This window comes from Typopeltis vanoorti, chromosome 7, assembly GCF_054136105.1.
Source record: "Typopeltis vanoorti isolate ZY-2024b chromosome 7, IOZ_Tvanoo_1.0, whole genome shotgun sequence".
In the NCBI taxonomy this organism is placed as follows: domain Eukaryota; kingdom Metazoa; phylum Arthropoda; class Arachnida; order Uropygi; family Thelyphonidae; genus Typopeltis; species Typopeltis vanoorti.
In genome coordinates, this window is record NC_143555.1 from 96,913,080 (window position 1) to 96,939,713 (window position 26,634).

The window sequence follows — 26,634 nt, forward strand, 5'->3', positions numbered from 1 at the left end:
AAGTAGTTTTAAACAGAAAGCTGCATCCATTGTAGAGCGTCCTTTTCTAAATCCATTTTGACATTCTAATAATATTTTTTGACGATATATTTTTTGTTTTTCATTAAGTTTTTTTTTTTCATTTTTAGTTTTTCATTTCATTCTGCTATATATTTTGTAGCATGTATTCAATAAACTAATACCTCTGTAGTTAGCCGGTTTTGTTTTATCCCCTTTTTTAAATATAAATATTACTATGCTTGTATTCCATTCTATTGGTATTTGTCCATTTGTATATATTTTATTTTAAAATTTTAGTAATCTTTGATGAAATTTTTTTTCCACCAAATTTATACAGCTCAGAGTTTATCCCATCTTCTCCTGCTGATTTACCAATTTTTATTTTATTTGGGTTGTCCTTTAATTCTTTCAATGTTATCATATCATTTAAAGTATTTTGTAAGTTTCTGGTGTAATATTTTTGATGCCTGTATTATCCGTCCAAAGATCTGTAAAGTAATCCAAGAATTCTTTTACATCTATTTCACAATTTATATTTGCAGTTTCTTTTATATCTGCATTCATGTGTTTTAGTATTTTATATGCACTGGGTCTTATTTTGTATATGTCATTTTCTAGATATGATACAAATTTTTCTCAGCTTTCTCTGTGTCTCTTTCTGGTTTCTCTTTTGGCTATTGCTAGTCTTTTTTTATATTCAATTTCGTCTTCTCGTTTTTTGCTACTTAGCCAGCTTTTTATTTTTAATTATTGTTTTTATTTCATTGTCCCATATATGTAATTTTTTTATTTTTATGATATTTTTTGTGTGTTCCTAGACTTTCATATGCTGCTGATGCGATAATTTCTTTTATGTTATTCCATTCTTTCTCAATGTCTTCATTTTATTGTATTTTTTCTAAGTAGATATTAATCCTCTGTTGGTATAAATTTCTTATACTTGAATCATTTAGTAATCTTACTTTGTAATTAGATTTTGTTTCTCTAGTTTGTTTATTTTTTTGTATTTTTTGTAGCCCATTTGGTGGAAATCTTAGTTTTGCCTGTACTAAATAGTGATCTGTATCAATTTCTAGCCCTCTTCTAACTTTAATGTCTAGGAAGAGGTTTGCTGCTTTTTCATTTGCTATAAAGTAGTCTATTATTGATTTTTGTGCTCTTGCACACCACATATATTTATGTATATTTTTATGTTTGTAAAATGTATTCATTATTTTTAAATTATTATATATTGTATAATCAATGAGTTGCTTTCCATTTTTGTTTACTGTTGGTTCTCCAAATTTTTGTATATTATCGTCAATTTTTTTCATTCCTATTCAGGCATTGAGATCTCCGGCTATAATTATAAAGATCGCTATAATTATATGGTTCCGTTTTATTTAATTTTTCATATATTCCTTGTAATGTTTTGTAAAAGTAATCATTTTCTTCTTCTTTTCCTTCTTCAGGGGCATACAGTCCAACAACTGTTAAATTTTCTTTATTTAGTTTTAATCGCACTTCTAATATTCTTTCATTCCAGTATGTATAATGAGTTATTTTTGCTTTAATTAATTTATGGATCCAAATCATTACACCAGCTTTTGCATGTATTTATTTGTCCACTCCACTATATATGATATTGTAGTTAGCTGTTTCTTTTGTTCCTTTAAGTTTCTTTTTTGTTTCTGTAAGAACTGCAATTTCTATATTTTTGTAATTTAAAATTTTATCTAATTCTTCTTTATGTGCTATGCTTCTACCATTCCATGTAGCATATTTCACCACGTTTTTCTTTTTCCAAAGTTTCTTAACCTTTTCCAGTTTGCGGTCATTTCCCATGTTTTCTGTCCGGTTTGGATTTCGTTGAGACTTGAAAGCAATATGTGTTTCCCTATGTCAAGTAACTATCATGATGATAGGTATCCTAGTGGTGGGGCTGCCACCTTAAGACAACTAGGCTTGCCTTTTTTTAGTAGATAGTGGAAACTACTGTTTGAGAGGAAAGAGTCACCCCCTTGGCCTTGAATTGCTCTAATAACACTGGAGGGGGGGGGGGTAAGAGAGAGTAGAGGGAAAGAAAAGTAGAAGACCAGTCTCCTTATATGATATACCAAGTGTACATTGTACAAAGTAAGATCAGGTCTAGCTTGGGTATCTCGGGTTTGCCATGCCCATACTCACCAATGTGAGCCCCTGAGAAACCTCATCATCATCAAATTCCTGTCATTTTTTCATGTAATACTATCATATCCTGTGTACCCTCAAGGGGTGTACAGGATATGATAGTACTACATGAAAAATTTACATCATTACTAACTTCTTATCTACAATTTTCCTCCAGATCAGTCTGTTACTTGTCAAGACTCCAATATTATCAGATCTTATATTTCTGTCATCTAAGACAGTGCTTCCCAAACTTCTGGATGTCAGGGCCCCCTTTGGAAAAATTAAAATATTTCACGGCCCCCCTCGGGAAAAAAAAAAGTAATATAGACGTAAATTATTATAATATTTATCGTATTTATATTCAGTACAAAACATACACAGCAAATATTGCAAAAATCAAATGCAAATATTACATTTTTAGCGTCTTACATACACATTTGACATGGCACATTATCTCATATTTTATATAGATAAATATATTGTTATTGTACATTTGCAGTATAAGCACATGAAACGTAAAACAATTAGTAATAAAACAAGAATTAAAAACATAAAAGAAGTTTAATAACAATTTAATGTGATGGATGTGTTTCAGCACTGCTACACCAATATCAGGTGAAATATTTGAAACTGCAATTCTTAGATTTCTGCTTAATGAAACTTATATGAATAAGCATATATTTACTAATTCATTAAGCGCCAAAATACGCAGGAAGCAAAATTTGTAAACCGCACCAATGTGTGATTTTTTCCATTAAAATATATAAAAAAATAACCAAAAAGAAATAATAAAAATTAAATACGTTTCTTTTAAGATAAACAAAATCTACTTAATCTTAAAAGATTTTAAATTTGTTTTCATTATTTCACAGCCCCCCCCCTCAATAAAACCTATGGCCCCCAGTGGGGGGGGGTGCAGCCCACAGTTTGGGAAGCGCTGGTCTAAGGCACTTTGTACCGTATCAATCCACCTATATCTTGGTCTTCTTCTAGGTCGTTTTCCTGCCAACCTGGCAGAGAACACTTGTTTTGCCAATCTTTCCTCGTCCATTCTGTTTAAATGACCATACCACCTGAGATTAGCTCTGCTAACGCATTCCTGGATGCTGACAATGTCAAATTCTTTCCTAATATCCTCGTTTTTAATATGATATTGCCATTGATGCCATCTGTTCACGCCTCTAATCTTTCTCAGGATTCTCATATCTGTGGTCTCTAGTCTTTGGTCAAGTGTTTTACTTCTGACCCAGCTCTCAGATCCATAAGTTAAAACTGGTTTGAACACTGTCTTGTATACAGCTAATTTAGTGTTCTGACTAATTTCTCTCTTATTTATTCTTTATAGGTTATATAGGTTTTATAGGTAAGGCTAGTGTAAACGATTAACAAAGCATTTAGGTTTAGCTTAGTGTCATGTAGCTTTTGTCCTGTGCATATGTAAGTTTTCCTGATGATGACCTCAGTAGAGAGGTCAAAACATTGAATGTTATTTGCTTAATTGTAAGTCAAAGTAATTACTAGAACACAAGTGTTTTGCCACCATAAATTCTACACAATGAATGGCAACTATTTTGATTAGTCCCTGCTGATTTTGTTGCATGACTGCTGTGAAAAGAGAATGCTGCACTACTAATTGCATTAATTTTTAAATAAAAATGGTAAAATGTTACATTTTATGAATTGCCAGAATAAAAATTTGGTTAAGATGATGAGTCAGTTAAGCATGTATCCAGTCTACTTGAAATTTATGGTAATGTCATATTAAATGTGTATAAACAATATATTTCATACAAAAAGGTTAACAGAGGTAAAAAATTAAGAAAATAATTTTGATTTACTTTATTTTTTAATATTAGATATTGGAAACAAATGTCTAGTGCATAAATAAGCGCATAATGCAATTCCCACCTATAAAATGTTGTCAATCAGCAATACATTATGGATTAAACGTTTAAGTATTTTATTTGTAGTATTTATTTATTTTAATTTAGATAGTCTAAACTTACAAGGATGACAGGAATAGTTGGTAATAGTGGATAGTTTGCTGTAGTGGATTTCTTTTACTACATTGTACCTAGGGAACTTTGGTCGACTGACTTATATACTTTAAAATGTATTTTAACAAAGAGAAATATTAAAAATACTTTCTGAAAAATATGAAAACCACAATTTCTTCATATACATAAAAAGTATATATATGAAATCAGCAATAAAAAAGACAGACAATGAAAACAAGCAGGAACATATGAAAACATAGACTGCATCCTGAATGGGAGTACCTATTAGAGGGAGTACCCTTTATAGGAGTACCTATAGAACAAGTAAAACATTTCAGCTACTAAAGCACAAGTTTTAGTGAAGATGACAAATTAAATCTAGAAACAGATAGCAGAATTAACAGAGCTGATATGGCAAGAAGTCAAGTGAATTATATAGAATAAGAAAAATTAGTCACACACTAAACTATCTGTATACAAGACTGTGTTCAAACCAATTCAAACATATGGATTTGAGAGCTGGGTTAGAAATAAAACATTTGATCAAAGACTTGGCAACCACAGATATGAGTTCTCAGAAAGAGATGGGAGTGAATAGATATCATCAATGGCAAAAATCATATTAAAAATGAGGATATTAGGAAGAACCTCAACATTGTTTGCATTTAGGAATGTATTAGCAGAGCTAATCTCAGGTAATCTCTGGTCACTTAAACAGAACGGGAGAAGAAAGATAAGCAAAACAATTTTTTTTTCAGAATGGCAAGAAAAGACTCAGAGGAAGACCAAGATCAGGGTGGATTTATACAATAAGGAGTGCTTTAGAAGCTAGAAATATAATAGCTAACAATATCAGAATCCTGACAAAATGAGAAAAATTGTTAATAGGAAATTAGTAAATGATGAACTTTTCATCATGCAGTACTATCACAATCGATTTTATTAAACTTCATACTGAGAGTGCAGTATTACACTTACAAATCTTACTAGGCCGAAGCTTTTACAAGAGATCACCTGATTCCAGTACGAGGCATATTCATATCATATTCAATATTGTAAGTTCCATGTCTAGTCTCAAGGGCAGGGTTTCTGAACTATGTAAAAATAAATAATATAATATATATATATATATATATACACACACATACATATATAATTAATAAAAAATGAAAAAAATCCTTAGCAAACCCATGGTACATATGTACTATTATAGGCTTACTAATAAACTTTTGTGTATGGGAACCACATTAAAAAAAAAAAAAAAAATGTCTAGGATTTTAATGAGTTGGGACTGTTAAGCTGTGTATTCTGCTTTGGTATTTTGAATATCTATAGTCCAGGAATTGTTTCAGAAACATTCTTAATTACAAGCAGCATTAACTTACCTTGCCATTTCTCTTTGTCTTCTGTGTGATAAAGAGGCATGATCTTCATTCACATCATTCCTAATGGCATTATGAAGCTGATCTTGTTTATTTTGTGAGTCATCATCATCATCTGCTGCTGCCTCTTCACTTTCTAAAGAAGCTAATAGTTGTAAATATTCCAAAGAAAGTGTGTGGCCATTTTGTTTGGACTGCTGAACTGCAGCCATTAATCCTTGTACTTTTTGTAGTTTCTCCTTTGCTTCTTGCAATTGTCTAAAATAGAAATATAAAAATTTATAAACAAATAGGATATACATGGGTACGTAATCATATAGAACACCAAAAATAAATTTCCTTAGGAGTTTTGTCATATTCTTGATGAATTTCATTGCTTGTTCAACCATCACTCATTTATTGGAAGCCTGAAGTGGCTTAAAAAAAGTTCTATGTTTGGTCTCTAGAGCAGGGTTTGCTGAATAATCTAATTTTCAGTTAAATAGTTAACTCCTCTGAGGATCTTCCCATCTCCTCCCCTCTGGAGCACATGCTAGGATATATATACCAAATTCAATGCACCTGTTCCTTGTCACATATAGGTGAAACAGTGTGCAAAATTCCAATCTGAAAAAAGGAACATAAACATATATTTAATAATCATGGAAAATTGGGCCTTTATGATCATGCCCTGGTCACCATACTGAACTGATTGGAAAGAACATGTTCCTCACATCATATCAAAACTTGGTATGGATGCAAATTTAAAGAAGCCTGTGAAATTCTAATCAGCCATCCCAATCTTAACAATAATGGCCTAAAAATCAGAATACATATGGCACATATTCAGCTCACATAACTTCTGTTCCAAGTTTGGCAATCTACATCTCCAGGACCTCAAGCAAGAATTTAAGATATTGATTTAGCCACCACTGATGCTGATTTTTCTTTAATTTAAATGACAATTCATCTCCAGCAATATAAATAACAGCTTTGATGTAGTGGTTTTTTCCCGACCAGAGGTCATGTTAGTAGTTTTGATGGTTGACCAAATTAGTGATACTATGGCATATCGTATAGACTGCAATGTTGTGCGTGGACTCTCCAGATGATCTGAATATGACGATTAAAACATATATTAAAGTTCTTACTCTAAGATAGTTAATCAGTTATCTTCATAATTTACCATAATATTAATAAAAGTTGTAAAATGACTTGGCTGTTAATAATAGCAAAGTCATTTGAAAACTTCATTTATAATATAGCTATGTTACTGAAGTCTTTAGAATGCATTTCATTTTTTTCAAGTTGCTCATTTTTTTAGTTTGGCCTTTTCATTGGCAACTTTTGGAATCGATTTATTACTAGCTATTATTTTAAATTATTATTTTTTATATGCATTCTACCAAAAAAAAAAAAAAAGTTGTTAGCTAGAAACATTTAATACTGTGGGTGGGCTAAGAGAAAGGCAATCTGAGAACACCACTTCAGATCAAACATTGAAGAACTTCTGTAAGACATTTTCATGCCTCCAAATAAGCAGGTGATGGTCTCATACAGGGCAAGGAATTTCATCTACTACTTCACAAACATCCAGGCCACAGTTGCACCCACAGCCTATTGTGGATGGAGAGGGTCAATTCTTTTCTGGCCAACCAGATCTGTATTTACATCTGTTATTGAACCTTAAAAACCTGAAGCAGATGTATTTCAGATAATGTCATCATCTGCACAGAGTAAATAACTGGGTTTAATATTCTATATTTTCAACATGAGGTATGATATCACATTTCCTTAATAATATTTCACTAATATAAATAATAGCAGAAATGGTGTACTTGTGTTTACATCTGAGTAATTAACAGACATGACTAAGTTAGCCATCTTCAATAAGAGGGAAGGGTTTTGTCTAACAGCAATTCAGAATGTTTCCACTCACAAATGGACACACACACACAGAATATCAAAACACAGCAGATGTAGAGATAGGATTAAAGTTTCGACCTTTATTGAGGTCTCATCAGCAGGAGCCAGACCCAGAGGTGATACTAAGGTTGAAGTAGTGAAATAGTCATATTTTCATATACAAGTTATAAGGGCCGAGGGCCAAGTCTTGATGCTTTAAAAGGATTAGAATGGAAAGTTCCATGTGGCAAAGCAAAAATGCATCCATGCATTTTTGCTTTGCCACGCAAGCAAAAATGCATGGATGATATCTGAATTTACGAACTGTCTTATGAGTTGCACATGGAATTACAATAGATATGGAGACAAATTTTAAAAGTTCTTGACAACTGCTGAGAAGGTCAACACTAAAGTTAATCTTTTACAAGCAATGCAGTTTATGGCCAACAGTCGGTGAAGAATAAGCAACAATAAGCAATAAGACCATTCATAACTTTTTTTTTTCTCATGTGGTTTCAAGCATTCGATAATGAATATGCCAGATATCACAAATAGTGTAAATGACATCCCATCAGATGTGAATCACATCAGAAAATTGAAGCATTTGCATCTGTTGATGGTCATTTTCAATAATATACTGAAAATGAAGATTTTGAGGAGGAAATTGAAGCAAAACATCAGAGGACATTAGAAGAAAACGAAAGCGATGAGGATGATACCCTGACCTTGAACAAGTGACCATTCAAAGATACTAGAAAATTTATTACTGGATGTGACTATTTTCATGCAGGAAGACAATATATCTGCACTAAATACCTGTGCTGATTTTGTTTTTAACTGCAGTCAATAAAAACAGACTACACTTGATCAATTCCAACATTCATTAATTGCTAGGAACTGCATGCATGTTTAATACGTATATAAATGAAATATTATTTTTATGGCAAATATTTATCTTGATTAAGCCAATTATCTGAGTTTATAAGGCAATAATTTTGCTATGCAATAAACAAAAAATTTGTCAAAGCTTGTATTTTGTCTCACAGTACATAGACCTTTTAAATTCTTGATGTGCAACTTTGTTTAATTGGGGAAGCCACTTAATTGGGCCAAATTATGTTATTCCCAATGTGGCCCAATTAACTGGAATCCATTATATAATTAAAAATAATAACACGATACAATACAATATATAGCACTATATAGAAATTCACATAGTTTTACATTTTTGAATAGTTTCTCCACATCAAATGGTTTTTCAAGGTCTTTTATTATATGCAAATTTTGAGAATACATCATTGACTCTTCATTTTTCATAGTTTTGCTCCTTAGTGCTGATTATTATAGCAAATCTGTTATACCAATTATTTAGCTCGTTAGAGTTATGTAATATCAATGATTTAATTACAGTTTTCATTCTCCTGATCCAAAGAACCATTTCAAATGAATAAATGAAACAATCCTTAGGGGAAGGGGAATGAGAGATTTTATTCCCCATTTCATTTAAAACTCCTGAACACTAGAAGTTTCTCAAGTAGCCCAAATTAATGACCTCAGCTGTGACTCAAGGCTACAGTGTAGTCAAGCCTTTAGGTTCTTTGACAAGGACAGATTAGTGGATATAATTTCTGCCCCTCCATACTTTAGGAAGGTGTGGAAAGCAATATATCTGCACTAAATACTTGTTCTGAGTTTAATTACAGTCAATAAAAAAAGACTACACTTGATCAATTCCTACATTCATTAACTGCTAAGAACTACGTGCATGGCAGATTTCTTGGAATTATATTTCTCCTTTAATTTCTACATAGATGACTGAGAGAAATCACTTCCAATTATACCAAGAACAGCACAATGCAGGTTTATCTGGTTTTATAAAACTGTAAACATTGTACTGAGATCAGTATAATCTAACTATTGAGAATATTGGTCATGATCAGACAGAATATTTTGATGTCTTTCTTGCAAAAAACCACAGGAAGCATGCAACTAGCAGTTCTTGGTCTATATCCTGCAGAGGAAACATGCACTGAGCTGTTCCTGGTATCTTGCACAATTCCTATCCCAAAAACAGATGAGTCAGTGAGATCAAACTATCATCCCACTGCTGTCATCTCAGCTTACAAAAATAATGGAGAACGTCATCAACTACCAACTTCTTTGCCACCTGCAAGCCAATATAAGAAACAACATGATTCTACAACTCTTGCAAATCTATCTATCATTCACCTTTTGGCACAAGCGATGGAAAAGTTTAGAGAACTTCACCGGTTTTGAGATTTCTAGGACATATCATTGGGTCTGGCATAAAAAGCTTACTTATTAAATTGCTATTTTATGTTTATCTTTAGATCATTTCAGTCGGGTTACAATTTCCTGTGAATTTCTCACCAATGCTAGAGCATTCCAGGCTGCCTACTTTTCCCCACAATCTTTCTACTAATATAAATAACTTCTCACAAACCGAAACTTGTATCTATAGTATCCACTTGCCAGCCTGGCTGGCCAAGTGGATGTACAAATACTCTACAACCAAAACACTGAATTAAATACTACTCTGGGTCTGAATACCAGAAATCCTCCTCTAGTGACTCAGTATTATACTTATCCCTCTTTCTACTTCATATTTCAAGTAACATACTAAATAGACTGTAGGCATATTTAATGACTTAAGAATGGCACAGTGCATAGATTGGTTAATGTGATCAGAATTCCATTCATTTTGAATGATGAACTCTTTCATTCATGGGCTCTTTAATTCATAATCAAAGCAATCACACCACCACCACCATTTTCAACTGTATGGCATGCTCCAAACTCTTACTCACCGAGCCAGGGCTATTTGTTCAAATGACACAGCCCTTGAAACTGAACTTAGGGACCTTCACAACACATTTTTAGCCAAATAGCTATAGCCCATATAAAATATATAAATATGCATGCACCCCACCCCCCATCTCTCCTTCACTCAATACACAGGATCACAGAAAAAGCATTCCCATTCCATATGTTCAGAATACATAAAAAAAAAAAAAAAATAGATAAATTTCTTTGTAAATACGATCTTCATACAACTTTCAAACCTTTCATTCAACTAGATACTTTTATACCTTCTTCTTCTAAAAATCGACTACATCCTCTTGAACATCCAGGAGTGTATAAAGTTCCTTGTGCCTGCAGGTTAATCTACTTTGGACAAACTGGTAGATAAGTTACCATATGCCTTGAAGAACATAAAAATTACATGTGAGGTCATCTGAATGGAAAATGTCAGGATTGGCAGACCATGCTCTGGATACTTCTTCAGATAGGAGATGGAGAAAATCATTCTTTCTTTAGGTTATTATAGAAGTTGTTGCATGTTTGGGAGGCTAGTTAGAATCTGTTAAAGTTAGTGAGAGTTAGAATCAGCATCAGCTATGAAGCACTCTCCAAACCTCATCAAGTATGATTGCATTAATTTACCAAAGATCTAGGAGACTATCATTTTAAGACTTAATAGCCAGACTTCTCTGAATTAACTTTGTAGTTATCTGACCCATAGAGGGCACCACATAAGTACATAAGTGTCAGTTAAATTTAAATTATTTATACAATTACTTGCTTTAGTGCTGTGTGCCTGTCACAGTTATCATTGTGCTCTGATGATAATGGGTAGAAAACTAGTGAAATATTAATGATTTTAATAAATGTATTTTTTCCCCCTCTCTTGGTGTTAGTTATATTATTAAGCTTTATTATGGATAATGAATGACATCCTTGACAAATTCCATCTAGCTTTTCCAGAAGAAAATACATCATTTTCATATTTTCTAAACCTTCATTGAAATTCAGTAGGCTTTTCTCATCTCACTGGAGGATGCCAAGAGATCAGGGTTTAAGGCTTTGCTTATGCAACATCTTAAAACTTGAGATGTTTAAGCACTACCAGAATTGTCAAGAAGAAGAAGGAGGAGGAGGAGAAGAATAGAGTACATGATGTCATCAATGGCGACCCTCTCTAGATATCAAACATCACAGATCTTTTAGCCCCCCCATAAGCATGGTGATGATTTTGCACTGAGCGATGAAATTCATAATCGCCTGAAGGCATTCAAAATCTACCCGACTCTCAAATCTAGTAATATTGAATATTTTCTTTGCAAGTTCGTATTGTAGGGTGAAAGTGCTTGTTTCGAAACCATAGTACCGTGATTTTTTAAAAGTAATAGGCCTACAAATTTAAATTTTAATATGAATAAGAGACAAGGGACTCTGTTTAATTTTAGTGTAAAGAAATCTCTTATTGAAGGTGTTTGTGATGCAACAGATAGCGATTCTATTCACCTCCAGCCTACAAAGTCTATATTCACTCGTAAGTACTTATAATAATAATTAGATAAATTTTTGGTGATCAAAATGGGATATGTCAATGAAAATCAGCACAAATTAATTTAATGATGTTGGCCTGAGGAACTACAATATGCTACAAGATTTCATTAGTCCAGTGATTGATAACTGATTTAAATGTAATTTTATATTTGTCAACATGCCACACCGTATACATAAGTGTACTAATACTCTTTATGATTATGCCATAATTAATTATTAATATTGTAATATAACCAAGGTGTTCCATGAAAATTTTAGGATTTGTGAAGTGTTCCATGGTAGGAAAAATCTGGGAAACGCTGATAGATGGCTGTGCAGATGATGAAGGTGGTTGTGGTTGGTGAAGACAGAGATGTAGAGAAGGTGCCATCACTCGATGAGTCCTTGAACTCCCTGGAGGTGTTATGCAATAATAACAACAATAATAATAATATCCAACTAGAATTGGTTCAATCTCTTGAATAATTTCTGAATAGGGATTGTTAAAAATAAAATATTGAAAAAATACTGAATAAATAATGACACAATAGCTTTCTGTTATCATTGTGCTCAAATTTTCTTCATGCACACGTTCACACTCACTGAGGAAAGTTTATAAAGATTTCTTTCATAAGTCTCCAGTGATAAATGGATGTCATTTTCAACCATATTTTTCTTATTAAAACAATACAGTTTAATGATTAGTTACTTAATAATACCCCTTGAGAGTACATGACAGGAATTTGATGATGATGATAATGCATGAACTGCACTTCAGACAAGTGCATTTGGAAATCATCGAAGAAATTTTCCAACTCTATGCACACGAAGATGCATCATTACTTCCCCTTTGCCTCCAGCAAAAGCTGTTGTTTACAAGAGCCAAATGTCATATTAATGTTTTCTAGTAATGAAACTAAGGTTTCTGTGATTGCAAAGACTTTCTTCAAAATTCTGGTATGACCACATGATGAGAACCTATATTAATGTTTGTATGCTTCTTAAAATAGGTTTTCATCATGTTGATTTTATAAAATAACTTTGTTTAGAGAATTTCCATCTCATTTCTTTGTGTTAAGCTCAAAGGCTTGTCATGGCAAAGTAACTTGACTTCGTAGAAATCTATGAAAGGCAGTTAATCTGTTCTAAATTGTTTGTTGTATGCAAAGCCAACCTCTATGAGACTGGCTAACTCATCTTCAGCTGAAAAACCCTTATAAAGGTTCTCGACATCCTAAATGGGATTTGAACCCAGATCTGACTGACAAGAGCACTAACATTATTGACTAAATTACACAGTTTCCATATGTTTATACATATTTTAGTTTCCATATACATATGCTGTTCGTGCATTTTTTCTCATGTGCATTCTTGTGAATGCTGCATAAGGAAAGTAAGAAGAATAGCTATCTTGTGACATCAAGTTATCCCACACTAAAAATCTGTTTCAAAAAAATAGGAAACTTAGAGAGCAGTCACTTCTGTGATGATGTGGGTTTAACTCCTGTCAAAGATCTGAAAAAAATTTTCCAGATTTTTTTTTTTTTACAATTACATGTCAGAAAAAATCAGCTGTCATAATCAGCATAATAATTTTTCTTCAAGAATAAAATTTAACACATAATTAGAAGACAATGAAACTGACCTCTTGAATTTCACCTAAAAAAACAATTTTCAATTATTTTACAACATATTATTACAAATAATTCATTCCACATTTTTAATTTGCATTTATCACTTTCTCAATCCATTAAAATAAAATAATACTGCTTTCACAATAAGAAGCTGATGTAAAGCATTATTTAAATATTATTTTATAAATATAATTCTGGATATGAGAGTCATATCCATCAGTCAGTCATCACATCAGTCCACATCATCACACATCATCACCATCACATCATATCCATCACATCAGTCAGAAGGAAAAAAAAAAAAAAATTTTTTTTTAAGAAAACCTGAATAGCAATGAATAGTTAACCACTATGGCAATGCTATTACAATGAACTCACTCACTATAACAAATAAAATCCCATAGCACCAATGCTTTCTAAAGAAAATTTATCCTTTCTTTTAGTGTTGCACGGTGATCAGCATTCATTTTAGAAATTATGGACTTTACAACTGTGTTATAAATAACTCTTTTAATTTCCCGACATTTCGATCTTCATATTAAGATCATCATCTGGAGCATATACATATATACAGGACAAGCTGAGTTACATTGCATACAGGAAGCTAGAGAAACAATGATTTGATCACAGGTTATTGGCATGACCTCTAGTGGAAAAAAAATTACAAATTAATTAATTATTTAGAAACTACATCAAGCTAAATTCTATTTATGATAACATGAGCAAACATTCTTTCTTATGGATAGTTTTCTTTCAGTAACAATGATGTCCTTTTTCTTAGCATTACAATTGTTATTTTTGATTTAGGATCCTGGATTATCTACAGTCCTGTTTATAGTTACTCTTAGAGAGGAAGGTTCCGTGGATCGAATATGTGCCTTCCATATGTTTGGGATTTTTAGACCATCATTATTGTTCAGATTGGGGTGGTTGATAATAATCCAGGCTTCCTTAAATTTGCATTCATACCATGTTTTGGTGTGATGTAAACAACTAGTGCTTTTCCAGTCAATTCTATGTAAGGTGTTCAAGGGCACGATCAGAAAGGCCAGCTTCACCATAGTTATCATATTTAATGTGTCGTTTATGTTCTTTTTGTCTGATAGAAATTGTTCTCACTATATAATTTAAGGAAATTATAACATACTAGGATATACATTAAAATAAATTTTAATATATTTCAATATTTCGGCAACGTCACGTTGCCATTTTCGAGAACTTAAGTACAAGACATGTGCACGCTAGCACAACAAAACAGTAAGTGAGGAAGAAGTAGGAAGCTATTATATCTCCTAAAGTCCTGATTGTGCCCTCTAGCGGGCAATGTTGGTATTCTTGGGCGATTGGGCTGAAGGTCTTCTGATGTAGGTTTCCCAAATTTGAGGAAGTCTCATGCAGCCAAATTTGTTGAGGTTTGGATCGTTTCTTAGGGCTGAAGCTGATTTCATGAAAAGCCTTTCATATCTGTATTTGCTACGGTGTATTATCCTGGCTTTCTTCCACTATATTCTATGGCAGGTATCCAGCGCATGGTCAGCAAGACCAGAGTGACTGTATTGGTGAAAACGGATGTAGTCCTTGTGTTCTGAAATTCTGATATTTGCTGTCCTGCCTGTTTGGCCAAAGTAGGACAGCTTACAGCTGCAAGGGACCTGGTATACACCGGGTAGGTCTGGGGGGGGGTCTTTAGTAGAGCGGATAAGGGTGCCAATTTTTTATATGGTCTGTAACAAGAAGTTATGTTTTTTTAAGATTTTTGTGATTTTTTCCGAGGTGCCTCGGATGTAGGGTATGGTGATGGATTTAGAGTAATCCTTGTTGTGAGGGGGGGGGGAGGTTGTGGTTTACTGGTTTCAATATTTTTTGGATTTTTTTTTGGGGGGTAGCCATTGGATGAGAAAGTGTTGAGAATGTGGTTTAGTTCTGTGGTTAGGGCATTGTCATTAGAGCAGATAAGTTTAGCCATGTTGTGTAGTGTCTTAATGACTCCATATTGTTGTGAGGGGGGGGGGGATTGTTGGTGAATGTATCTGCCTGTATGGGTGGGTTTTCTATATACTGAGAAAACCAAGGTTCCATCAGGCTGGCGGGTGACTAGTGTGTCTAAGAAAGGAATGCAGTTGTTTTTTTTCTCTTCCAGGGTGAATTTGATTCTGGGGTGCTGGTTGTTTAAGTGTGTTAAGAAGGAGAGGAGTGCATCAGAGCGATTTGGCCAAATAGCGAATACATCATCTACATAGCGAAGCCAAACGGTTGGTTTTTGTGGGGCAGAGTTTAAGGCTTTCTCTTCAAAAGTCTCCATATAAAAGTTGGCCAAGGGTGGGGAGAGTGAAGAACCCATGGCTGTCCCCTCTATTTGTTTGTAGAATTTTCCTTGCCAAACAAAATAGCCTGAGTTCATTGTGAACTGAAATAGGGCTGTGATATCAGGAGGAAATTTAGCTTGGATTAGCTCTAAGGATTCTTTGAGTGGGACATTTGTAAATAAGGAGGAGACATCAAAACTGACCATTATGTCAGTGTGTTTGAGTGTAAGGTTTTCTATGCTGGCTTGGAAGTGGGCTGAGTTTTTTATGTATGAAGGTGTGTTGCCAGTATAGTGTGAGAGAGCTTTGGCCAAATGTTTAGCTAGTTTGTATGTGGGGGAATCAATTCCATCCACTATGGGACGTAATGGCACATTTTCCTTGTGAATTTTTGGGAGTCCATAAATACGGGGGGGGGGGGGGGGGGGGATGGAGTTATATGGTTTTAATTTGTTAGTGATTTCCACAGGCCAAGAAGTGACCTTCTTCAGGAGCCTGTGAAGTTTTCTAATTTGTGAGTTGGTGGGATTATACTCGTTAGGGAGGTAAGTGGCCCAATCTAACAATAGAGATTTCAGCTTACCTGTGTAATCTTTTTGGTTAAGCAATACTGTGGCATTCCCTTTGTCAGCTTTGGTGATTATTATTTTCTTGTTTTTCTTTAATTCTAATAGAGATTTAATTTCTTTACTGGGCATGTTAGTTTTAGGTGGTTTAGCTTTGGTCAGAACACACAAGCTACATCCAGTCTGATATCGTTGGCGACACGGCTTGGAAGGTGTAGAATCCCGTGTTCAATTCGTATCATGATATCCTCAGCAGGTATTCTTCTGGGCGCAATGGCGAAGTTGTGGCCACGTGCGAGGGCGTCGAGTGCTTCAGGTTTCACACTAAGTGACGACAGGTTAACTATCGTTTCGGTAGGAAGTTGCGGTTTCGAGATCGCATTCTTTTTTAAATTTTCAAATTTTTTGATGTGTCGATCTCGTACTTTTTTAAATTCTTTCTCCGTTGCAGTGCACGAGATGTCGTATACAATCGACCAAATTTCGTGGCTTAAGGTGCTTGAAAGGTCATCTTCGAGTGCTTGTATAGCTGAGTTAGCTTCACTCGGGAAACGACGAGTGGCGGCAATTTGTTCTCTGAATAACGCTTGGCTGGCACGGTTATAAATACGAAGTGCCTTTTGCGAAGAGAAACGGTGCTTAAATTTCACACAGTTAGTGATTACCTGGTTATCCCGGCAGCACTTCAGGAAGGCGAGACGATTCAGTTGTCTTGATAGCTTCCACTTCAATTTACCATAATGGCGTGCTTTAAGTGTGATAACATCTCCGTGGATAATCGTAATTCTCGTGGAAAGGCTTAGATGTTGGTTATGCATTTTCACTACATAATTTAAGGAAATTACAATGTACTAGGATATACATTAAAATAAATTTTAATATATTTCAATATTTTGGCAACGTCACGTTGTCATTTTCGAGAACTTAAGTACAAGACAGGTGCACGCAGGCACAACAAAACAGTAAGTGAGGAAGAAGTAGGAAGCTATTATTTCTCCTAAAGTCCTGATTGTGCTGAAGGTCTTCTGATGTAGGTTTCCCAAATTTGAGGAAGTCTCATGCAGCCAAATTTGTTGAGGTTTGGATCGTTTCTTAAGGCTGAAGCTGATTCCATGAAAAGCCTTTCATATCTGTATTTGCTATGGTGTATTATCCTGGCTTTCTTCCACCGTATTCTATGGCAGGTATCCAGCGCATGGTCAGCAAGACCAGAGTGGCTGTACTGGTGAAAACGGATGTAGTCCTTGTGTTCTGAAATTCTGATATTTGCTGTCCTACCTGCTTGGCCAAAGTAGGACAGCTTACAGCTGCAAGGGACCTGGTATACACCAGGTAGGTCTGGAGGGGGGGGGGGGGGGGGGGTAGTAGAGTGGATAAGCTGTCCTACTTTGGCCAAACAGGCAGGACAGCAAATATCAGAATTTCAGAACACAAGGACTACACCATTTTCATCAATACAGCACTCTGGTCTTGCTGACCATCCGCTGGATAGCTGCCATAGAATACGGTGGAAGAAAGCCAGGATAATACACCATAGCAAATACAGATACGAAAGGCTTTTCATGGAATCAGCTTCAGCCCAAAGAAACAATCCAAACCTCAACAAATTTGGCTGCATGAGACTTCCTCAAATTTGGGAAACCTACATCAGAAGACCTTCAGCCCAATCGCCCAAGAATACCAACATTGCCCGCTAGAGGGCACAATCAGGATTTTAGGAGAAATAATAGCTTCCTACTTCTTCCTCACTTACTGTTTTGTTGTGCCCGCGTGCACGTGTCTTGTACTTAAGTTCTTGAAAATGGCAACGTGACGTTGCCGAAATATTGAAATATATTAAAATTCATTTTAATGTATATCCTAGTATGTTGTAATTTCTTTAAATTATATAGTGAAAATGCATAATCAATGTCTAAGCCTTTCCATGAGGAATAATGATAGAAATTGTGCATCCTATTTCCCCTATATATATGGTATGTTACAGGTGCAATAAGTATGGTATACTCCAGGGTGGGCCAGCAGAGAGTGTGTCTTTGGATGAGTTGAGTAAGCTTTTTTAATTTTGCAGGAGGTTTAAAGGTGGCTTTGGGTTTGTATTTTTGTAGTAATCTGTTTATTTTATCTGATGTCCCTTTAATGTAAGGAATGGTTATAATTTTATTGTGGTCTAGTTTATCTTTGTTTTTTTTATTGGTGTCTTGTAGAGAATTTTGTAAATAGTGTTTTTGCTGTAATCATTTTTTAGAAAAGTATTGCTGATAACTTTAAGTTAATCTTTCAGTGCATGTTCACTGGAGCAGATCTTCAAAGCCAGGTTTTTTAGAGTATTAATGAGACCTAGTTTTTCTGTTGGGTGGTGGTAGGAGTTTATGTGTCAGTTTCTGGTAAACAGTGAAGGAAAGATTGCCAGAAGGAAGACGTGTGACAAATGTATCTAGAAACAGAAGTGTGTTCTGTTTTTTAATCTCAATTGTGAACTATATGCATTTGTGTTGTTTGTTTAGGTAGCTAAGGAAGGTATCTAATGTCTGGCGGCCATGGGACCAGATCGTGAAAACATCCTCAACGTATCTAAGCCAGACTTTGGGTTTCAAAGGAGAGGAATCTAAAGCATGTTGCTCAAAATGTTCCATATAAAAGTTAGCAATAGGGGGGATAATGGCTGTGCCTTCTTTTTGTAGGTAGAAAGGGTTTCCATACAAAATAACCAGAACATAATACATGCACAAAGAACACCATGATATCTGGAGGGAATTTTTGTTCTGTAAAAGAAGGATTGTGTCATTGATTGGATGTTCGTAAAGAGGGCAGAGACGTCAAAACTGACTAATAAATCACCTTTTTCTAATGTAATGTCTTTGATAATGTTTATGAAGTGTAATGTTTCTGATATAGGAGGGGGAATGACCTACCAACTCCTTGAGTGTTGCTGCTAATTTCTTGGCTAGGTGATAATTTGGACTATCAATCCATTCGACTATCAGCCGGAGTGGTGTATTTGTTTGTGTATTTTCGGTAGCGCGTAAATTCTTGGGGGAACAAGCATAGTATGGAAATAGTTTTTTGACTGTATCTTTGTATTGACTGGAAAAGCACCAATTGTTTACATCACACCAAAACATGGTATGAACACAAATTTAAGGAAGCCTGTGAGATTATTATCAACCACCCCAATCTGAACAATAATGATGGTCTAAAAATTCCAAACGTATGGAAGGCACATATTCGACCCACGGAACCTTCCTCTCTAAGAGTTAACTATAAACAGGACTATAGATAATCCAGGATCCTAAATCAAAAATAACAATTGTAATGCTAAAAAAATAGGACATCATTGTTACTGAAAGAAAACTATCTATAAGAAAGAATGTTTGCTCTTGTTATCATAAAGAGAATTTAGCTTGATGTAGTTTCTAAATAATTAATTTGTAATTTTTTTTTCCACTAGAGGTCATGCCAGTAGAATAACCTGTGATCAAATCATTGTTTCTCTAGCTTACTGTATGCAATGTAACTCAGCTTGTCCTGTATATATGTATATGCTCCAGATGATGATCTTAATATGAAGATCGAAATGTCGGGAAATTAAAAGAGTTATTTATAACATAGTTATAAAGTCCATAATTTCTAAAATGAAAGAAAATTTATCTTCACTATAATAAACTAATGAGAAGTTAAATGCTTCCATTTGACTATACCTCCAAATAAACTTAGATTATAATTTGTAAATAAATACATAAATTATCACTAATATTACTATATGTGTCAATTCCATTTAACTAAACATTAGATCTTATTTCATGACAATATGCTGTTTCATAAAGTAGGCATGGTGTAATATGAATTCATGGAATTCAAATGAAAAATCCTGCCCATGCCACATTTCAAATAGTTATTTGCAACTTTTATGTATTTGCAGAGACATGGAGAAATGTGTCAAGGATGAACAAATTGAGGTCTGGAAGGCAGAAGTGAATATTTCATGCCAACCTCTAACATTCTACAACAAGCATCCCGTACTTACAGGTTTATAAGATTATCTTGCCTCCATGGAGGTTACTTAAATACCAGTTACAGTTCTAAAAAGAATGATACTGGCTCACTTTCATTTGGCCTCTCTTTCCTCTGGTCCTTATAAATTCCCTATAACAAGAGTTGACTATATTATAAATTTCATTTATCTTAATAATATAATTTATCGTGTAATATATATAATATCTTTAAAACCACGCACCTCATTTTTTCTTGTATTCTTGGATCACTATCCCAGGAGGCTGAATTAGTAGTCAGAGGAGCTGACACAGCAACAGCAGTCACAGCAGATCCATTGTCAGTATCTTCATTAGCTCTACCTTCAGCTTCATAATGTCTTCTAGCAGGAAAACCAGTATCTTGTTCTTTATGAATATTATCCTTTTTAACCTGAATTACTTGTTTCAAATGAGGTACTGCATCAGTTCTATCTTTCTGTGAACTAAATCAAAAAAAAAAAAAATCTCAAAAAAAAAAAAAAGTATCTTGGTAAATTTAAATAAATATATTTTGTATAGCTACAAAGGGGGGGGGGGGGAGAAGAAAGTGATATTTTAGTAAATTAACTAATTAATGCACATATTAGACCTAATGTCCAGTACTCCCCTGCATGGGATGTGCCCCATTAATAGGTATCCTGTGAATATGGAAAGAATGAGAGGATGACAATTTGGGACTAAACCAAATCAGTTAATGCCTTTTATTCCCTTATAGGGAGTAGGCGAGGCCTTTTAACCCTATCTAGATTTTGGAGACCAAGTGGGCAGTTCAATCTTGACTGATAGCCAATCAGAGATAGCTGGCCCAAGACTATCACTAATCATAAGTGGCAACCAATGAAGAGACTGACACACAAGTGCTGCCGTCTATTGGTATATAACCCTAACAAGATATGTTACTGTCTGAAATAATGTGCATTCTACGGTCAATTTTCTTGGGTTTACAGGATGAAAAACCCTGCTTGCCCATGTCAGAGATCAACTAACTCAAGAACCGGTCGAAGAAAGGCTTAGAAAAAGTTCTTCCGGTCAGTGAATAGACTCAAACTTAAGTCAATTTTCAGGCTAAACCAACCAAACGGTATTCTATATTTGCTTAAACGAAACCAATATGATAGTACAATACAATGAAGCATCATGCTGGCTGGGACATAGTCCAAGTTAAACAAGAAATCTACTGTTTTTGTCAGAGTGAAAAGTCAGCTATTGTAACAAAGTGTCAGAAGAACAGAAAATAAACACCATCAACATTAACAGTATCAAGAGAAAGGCAGTTAAACTGGCAGAATTAGAAAAGTAACGTGTAGACATATTTGGTGTTATTGAGATGAAGACTAAACACAGGTGAGCTGCTATATTCAGAATGTTATATTCAGACAATAGTGATCAGGAAAAGAAAGTAGCAGCAATAGCATTCAACTCCAAACACAAAGATTAACTTTTGGATTGGTTAGCAATTTCAAGCAGTTATGTGGGTGAATTTCAAAATGGGAATTTCAAATTAAACTTATTTGTGCCTATGGTCCGACAGAAGGGTCTATTAAGGAATAGGTGTAGGATTTTTTTTTTCTTTTAATCATCATAGAAATCAACTAACATAAAGAAAGTAGAAAAATTGGATCTGGTTGCAATTTAAACAGAGCAGGAAATGAATTCTAGGCATACACAAATGTTTGGGGAAAATTTAAAGGCAAGGGCAAAAATAATAGTAAGGGCCTACTCAATTTCTGTTCAGGACACAGACTAGTCATTGCTAACACCATGTTCTAGCATAAAGATATGTAAAAATGTATATGGACAGATGATAGAAGAAAAAAAATTCTTATTGACTATGATAGTGATATCTTCCTGTTAGTTGAGGATACAATAGCATACATGGGACTTGCAAAGAGAAGTGACCATCACTTTCTTTTAAGCAGGATACAAATAATTATATCGAAACTAGTTGTAGAAATGTTCTTCATTTGGTTACAAAGTAAATTATACTTGCAAAGAAATTATAATGCCTTAACCAAGTCTGCATAAGAAGTCTTCACAACTAGGATACTTGCATAAAGAAAGTGTTGACGTCACATCAATTGCCTTGATAACTCATAATGCAAAGCACACTTCATTTCATAAGTATATACTGCAATACATTATGAGATTCCTCTGCATTATTCTGAATCAATTCAAACCTTAGTATCATCCTGCTGCCACTGAAGAAACTTCAATAAAGGTCGAAACCAACCATTATACAGAACATTATATATAACCTTTTCCATAATACATAACAATGTATGCTTCTGAAAAGGAAGCGTGAAAAGGGTTTTGTTATTATTTTAAAACTTATTATTTTCCTAGCCATACTGGCTAGGAAAATAATAAGTTTTGAAAGCAATACAACAAAAACTACTATAATAGTGACATCTACTTATTCTGTATCAACTACTACAGACAACTAATGGTATTTGGTCATAACTGATCTCCATTTATAACATTCTGCTGACATATGATATATAATCAAGCATATAAATAAAATTTGACTCTTCAAAGTATTCCTGAAAATATCCTAAAGCACTTTTCACAGTTTATATGACTACTCTGAAATCCAGTACTGTAAAAGTTAAACTGTTACAAAAGTAGAACTCTTGCAGTAAAAGTTTTACTGCAAGAGTTGTATGAAATCGAAAATTAATACAGTAGTATCTCGCTAATCTGAACTAATAAAAACCGTGATTGTTCGAATTAGCGAATATCACCCCAAGAGACAACAATAACTAGCGTTTAAGCCAAAAATAACCAGATTCTAATGGTACATCAATTTAATTCTGTAAATAAATAAAGTAACTGATAGAAAAAAGCTACTGTACTGTAATGTAAAACTTAAAATATAATATAAGTTTATTTTCGTAAAAAATTTAGTTTGTATATATCTGTATTGTGTGAGGATTCTGATTTAATAAAATTGCATAGTTCAGTACATAGCTTAATTTGCGTAAAAAATATCACTTTCTTGTACACAACACAAAGTAAGTTTTACAAAATAACACACAAAAATGTTCTTTTTTTATTTCTCTGTAAAAAAAAGTCACCGATTTCCTTTTACTTCTTGGAAGCTAAACTTTTTTCGAATGCTTCTTCTCCGAGCTGCATTAGCAATAAAATTTCATGGAATGGCATATCATTCTGCTTAGCCCATTCTATACACATATTAAACTGTGAACCGCCTCTCCATGTTTGCCTTTTTTTCCTTCGAGTTCTTTATCATCATCATCGTCTTCTGATTCATTCAGTATCGTCATATTTATAACTTCAACATCTGATTTGATTTCGAATTCACTTTCAGTTCTACCTGTAATCCATTCCGTAACATCTGTTTGTGAAATTTCGACATCTGGATTTTTATTTTTAACTAAATTATGGACGTTTTGAATTTCCTCTTTTTGTATATCACCGTAGTTATCTTGGTAAATTCTAGAAGACGATAGTTTTTTCCATGACGCTCGAATTGCTTCAGGTTCGAGGCTTCCCAAGCAGCAGCAACTGAGAATGCTACATCATTCAAATTTATATTTTTTTATTGATGTGGTAACGTTATAATTTTGGGAAATTACATTTAAAAACAGGTCTTTATGATATTTTAATTTAATGGATTGTATTATGTTCTGCTCCGTTGATTGCAACAATGGAGTACAGTCTGGAGGCAAAATAATAAGACGTAATAAACAAAAAATTTTTCCTTTCAAACTGCTGTTCGGATTATTGGACGGTTCGGACTAAAGAGGTTCGGATTAGCGAGATACCGCTGTACTATAATCAATTGCAGAAACACAAAGCGCAATTTACACATAATTTTATTGTGAAATTTCGGACTGGGTATATTTATGATAATCATTCTTATAAATTTTTTTTTTTTAATAAAAAAAGGCATCAGAACTGTATTTCAAAAAAAGTACAGGTAACCCTCGTACAATGCGGTCTACAAATTGTAGTAACCCTTTATCCTTTCATATATTTTTCACCCCACGAATTAAAAATCAAATTTTATCTTCATTAAATTTGTGTCTGCCTGTATTGGGCATGTAGCGAATTTATACTAGGGGAAATACCCTTTATTACACATGTACATCAACTGTTTACCATATAAATTATTTACTGTTGAAAATTGTCTTCATTTTCTGCCAGGAAAGCGCATTAAAAATCATAAGTTTGTTAATCTCAAGCTGAGCACTTTATTTTTTGGTGACTTACATACAATATGTAATGCTTTTTTATTTAAAAATTTTATTTTTATAGTAATGGCCACTTAGAAGGCTTTTGCGATATGGTTGAAAACAAAATTAGTGAAATAATTGATGGGGAATAGATTTAAATGAGGAGGAACTGGTACAATTAATAGATGATGTCGAACCAAATGGCGAGAAAAGTTCTGCCAAAGATGTGGATTGTGATGAATCCATTAAAGAATTCAGTTTAAAGAAATTAGCAGGATTGGACTTGGCAAAAAATTTAGAGTTATTTTACAGATAATGATTCCTCAATGGATAGTGATGTTTTCTCCTGGAAAATTCTAAAGACAATTGGATATTTGTTTAGCTCCACATTATGAACTTAATAAAAAATTGCAGTATAGTGGTAAGCAAGGTCTTATTACTGACTTTTTGATAACTAGATCACCTTAAGTATGCAATGAGAATTATACAAATGATGTCCAAGAGATTTGAATTGATGATGACATCCCACCCACTCGCAAATAAAGAACATCTATGAAATGTTATTTTTGAAGACAGTGACTACGATTAAAATATGCACTTTACTTTATTTTGCCTAAAACATTTATGCATTATGGGCAATGAAGTTTACATACAATTTGTATTTTTATAAGTTTCTACTTGTTTCATAGTTTACATGTTTGCTTAATTCATATGAATTAGCTGAATTAAATAAAAATATTTTTGTTGCATATGTCATTGTTGTTCATATAATTATAAAAAAAAACGATTTCAGAACATAACCCTACTTTTTCTCTGTGATCTGAGTCTCACATAACGCTATTTATATAACGCGCCATTTCTGCAGAACCTAACATCAGCGTTATATGAGGTTACTTGTATAATTTGTTACCAAGTGAACAAATTATGTTGGAAATAATTCCTTCTCTTTTCTTCAGTTTTAGTTTAAAATACAAATATAATACTGCGATCATTTCTTGATAACTACAAGTAGCAAGTTGTTACTTTTTTTTTTTGCATTTTTTAATGTCAATCTCACATCAGTAAGAATAATTCAATTAAAAATAAATAAGGTAGACAGAAAAACATAATTTTTTAAGGGACATCTGCAACTTATTATTATTATTATTATTTAGGTCTATATGGAGTCAAAAGGCTCATCATCGGAGGTCCTTCCTAGGAAACACAAAGTCTATCATACCACTCCTTGAACTCGCTGACCATTCTTGCTCTCACCACTCGATCAGTCAATGCATTCCACGGTACAATCACACTCCATGCAAAGAAACCACTCCTATTACTTTTGCCAATTAATGTGATTTAATTTGTGCAGCTGATGAAAGTTCATAAAATAAGAATATATCTATTTCTTAACCAATCACGAATAAACAACGGTTTCTTCCAAAAAATATACTCACGATTCATTGATTTATGTCAATTTTACAACAACCAATTGGTAAAATATATATATATATATATATATATATATATATATATATATATATATTTATGCCAACTGGGACATCGCCTGGTTAAACAAGACTCCCGCTGTTTTCGCCAGTGAACCAGGGCAAACAGTGAAAGGCAGCTACTGGAACAAATCCTAAAACCCACCCCAACTCAACATCACCAGAGTTCAAGATCAGTACTATCAAATAAGAAGCCTGAATGGCAAAGAAATGGAGCTAGCTGAGGAATTAGATAAGTACCAGATCGACATAATAGGGGTGACTGAAACAAAAAAGACAAAAACTGGTGAAATCTTTCTGAGAAATAAATACAAAATTTTATACTCAAGCAATGACAATCAAGGAAAAGAAGGAGTAGCCATAGTATTCAACACTAAATATACGAGGCTAATCTTCTTGAATGGCAGGCAGTCTCAAGTAGAGTGATGTGAGCAAATATCAGAATGGGGGAACTGGACAATGAAACTTATTTGTGCCTATTGTCCCACAGAAGGTTCTACTAAGGAAGAAGTGGAGGAATTTTTTGAGGCTTTAGAGAAAGCAACTGACACAATGAAAAAGGAAAAGTTGGTCCTTGTTGAGGATCTAAATAGCGGAGTAGGAAATGATTGTCAGACATACAACAATATTTTGGGAAAATTTGGAGAAAA

General features: G+C 33.8%; 1 protein-coding gene across 5 annotated transcripts in view; it reads right to left on the reverse strand.

The window, feature by feature from the left end:
* LOC150104886 (uncharacterized) overlaps positions 1–26,634 on the reverse strand; it is a 695,785-nt gene that overhangs the window by 312,636 nt on the left and 356,515 nt on the right. For all 5 annotated transcript variants that reach the window (XM_090395398.1, XM_090395401.1, XM_090395397.1 and 2 more), the window contains exons 14-15: positions 20,505–20,744; positions 5,534–5,788 (exon numbers count right to left, since the gene is read on the reverse strand). In XM_090395398.1, the coding sequence (XP_090251524.1) occupies positions 5,534–5,788; positions 20,505–20,744 (495 nt within the window). The remainder of the gene's footprint in view (positions 1–5,533; positions 5,789–20,504; positions 20,745–26,634) is intronic.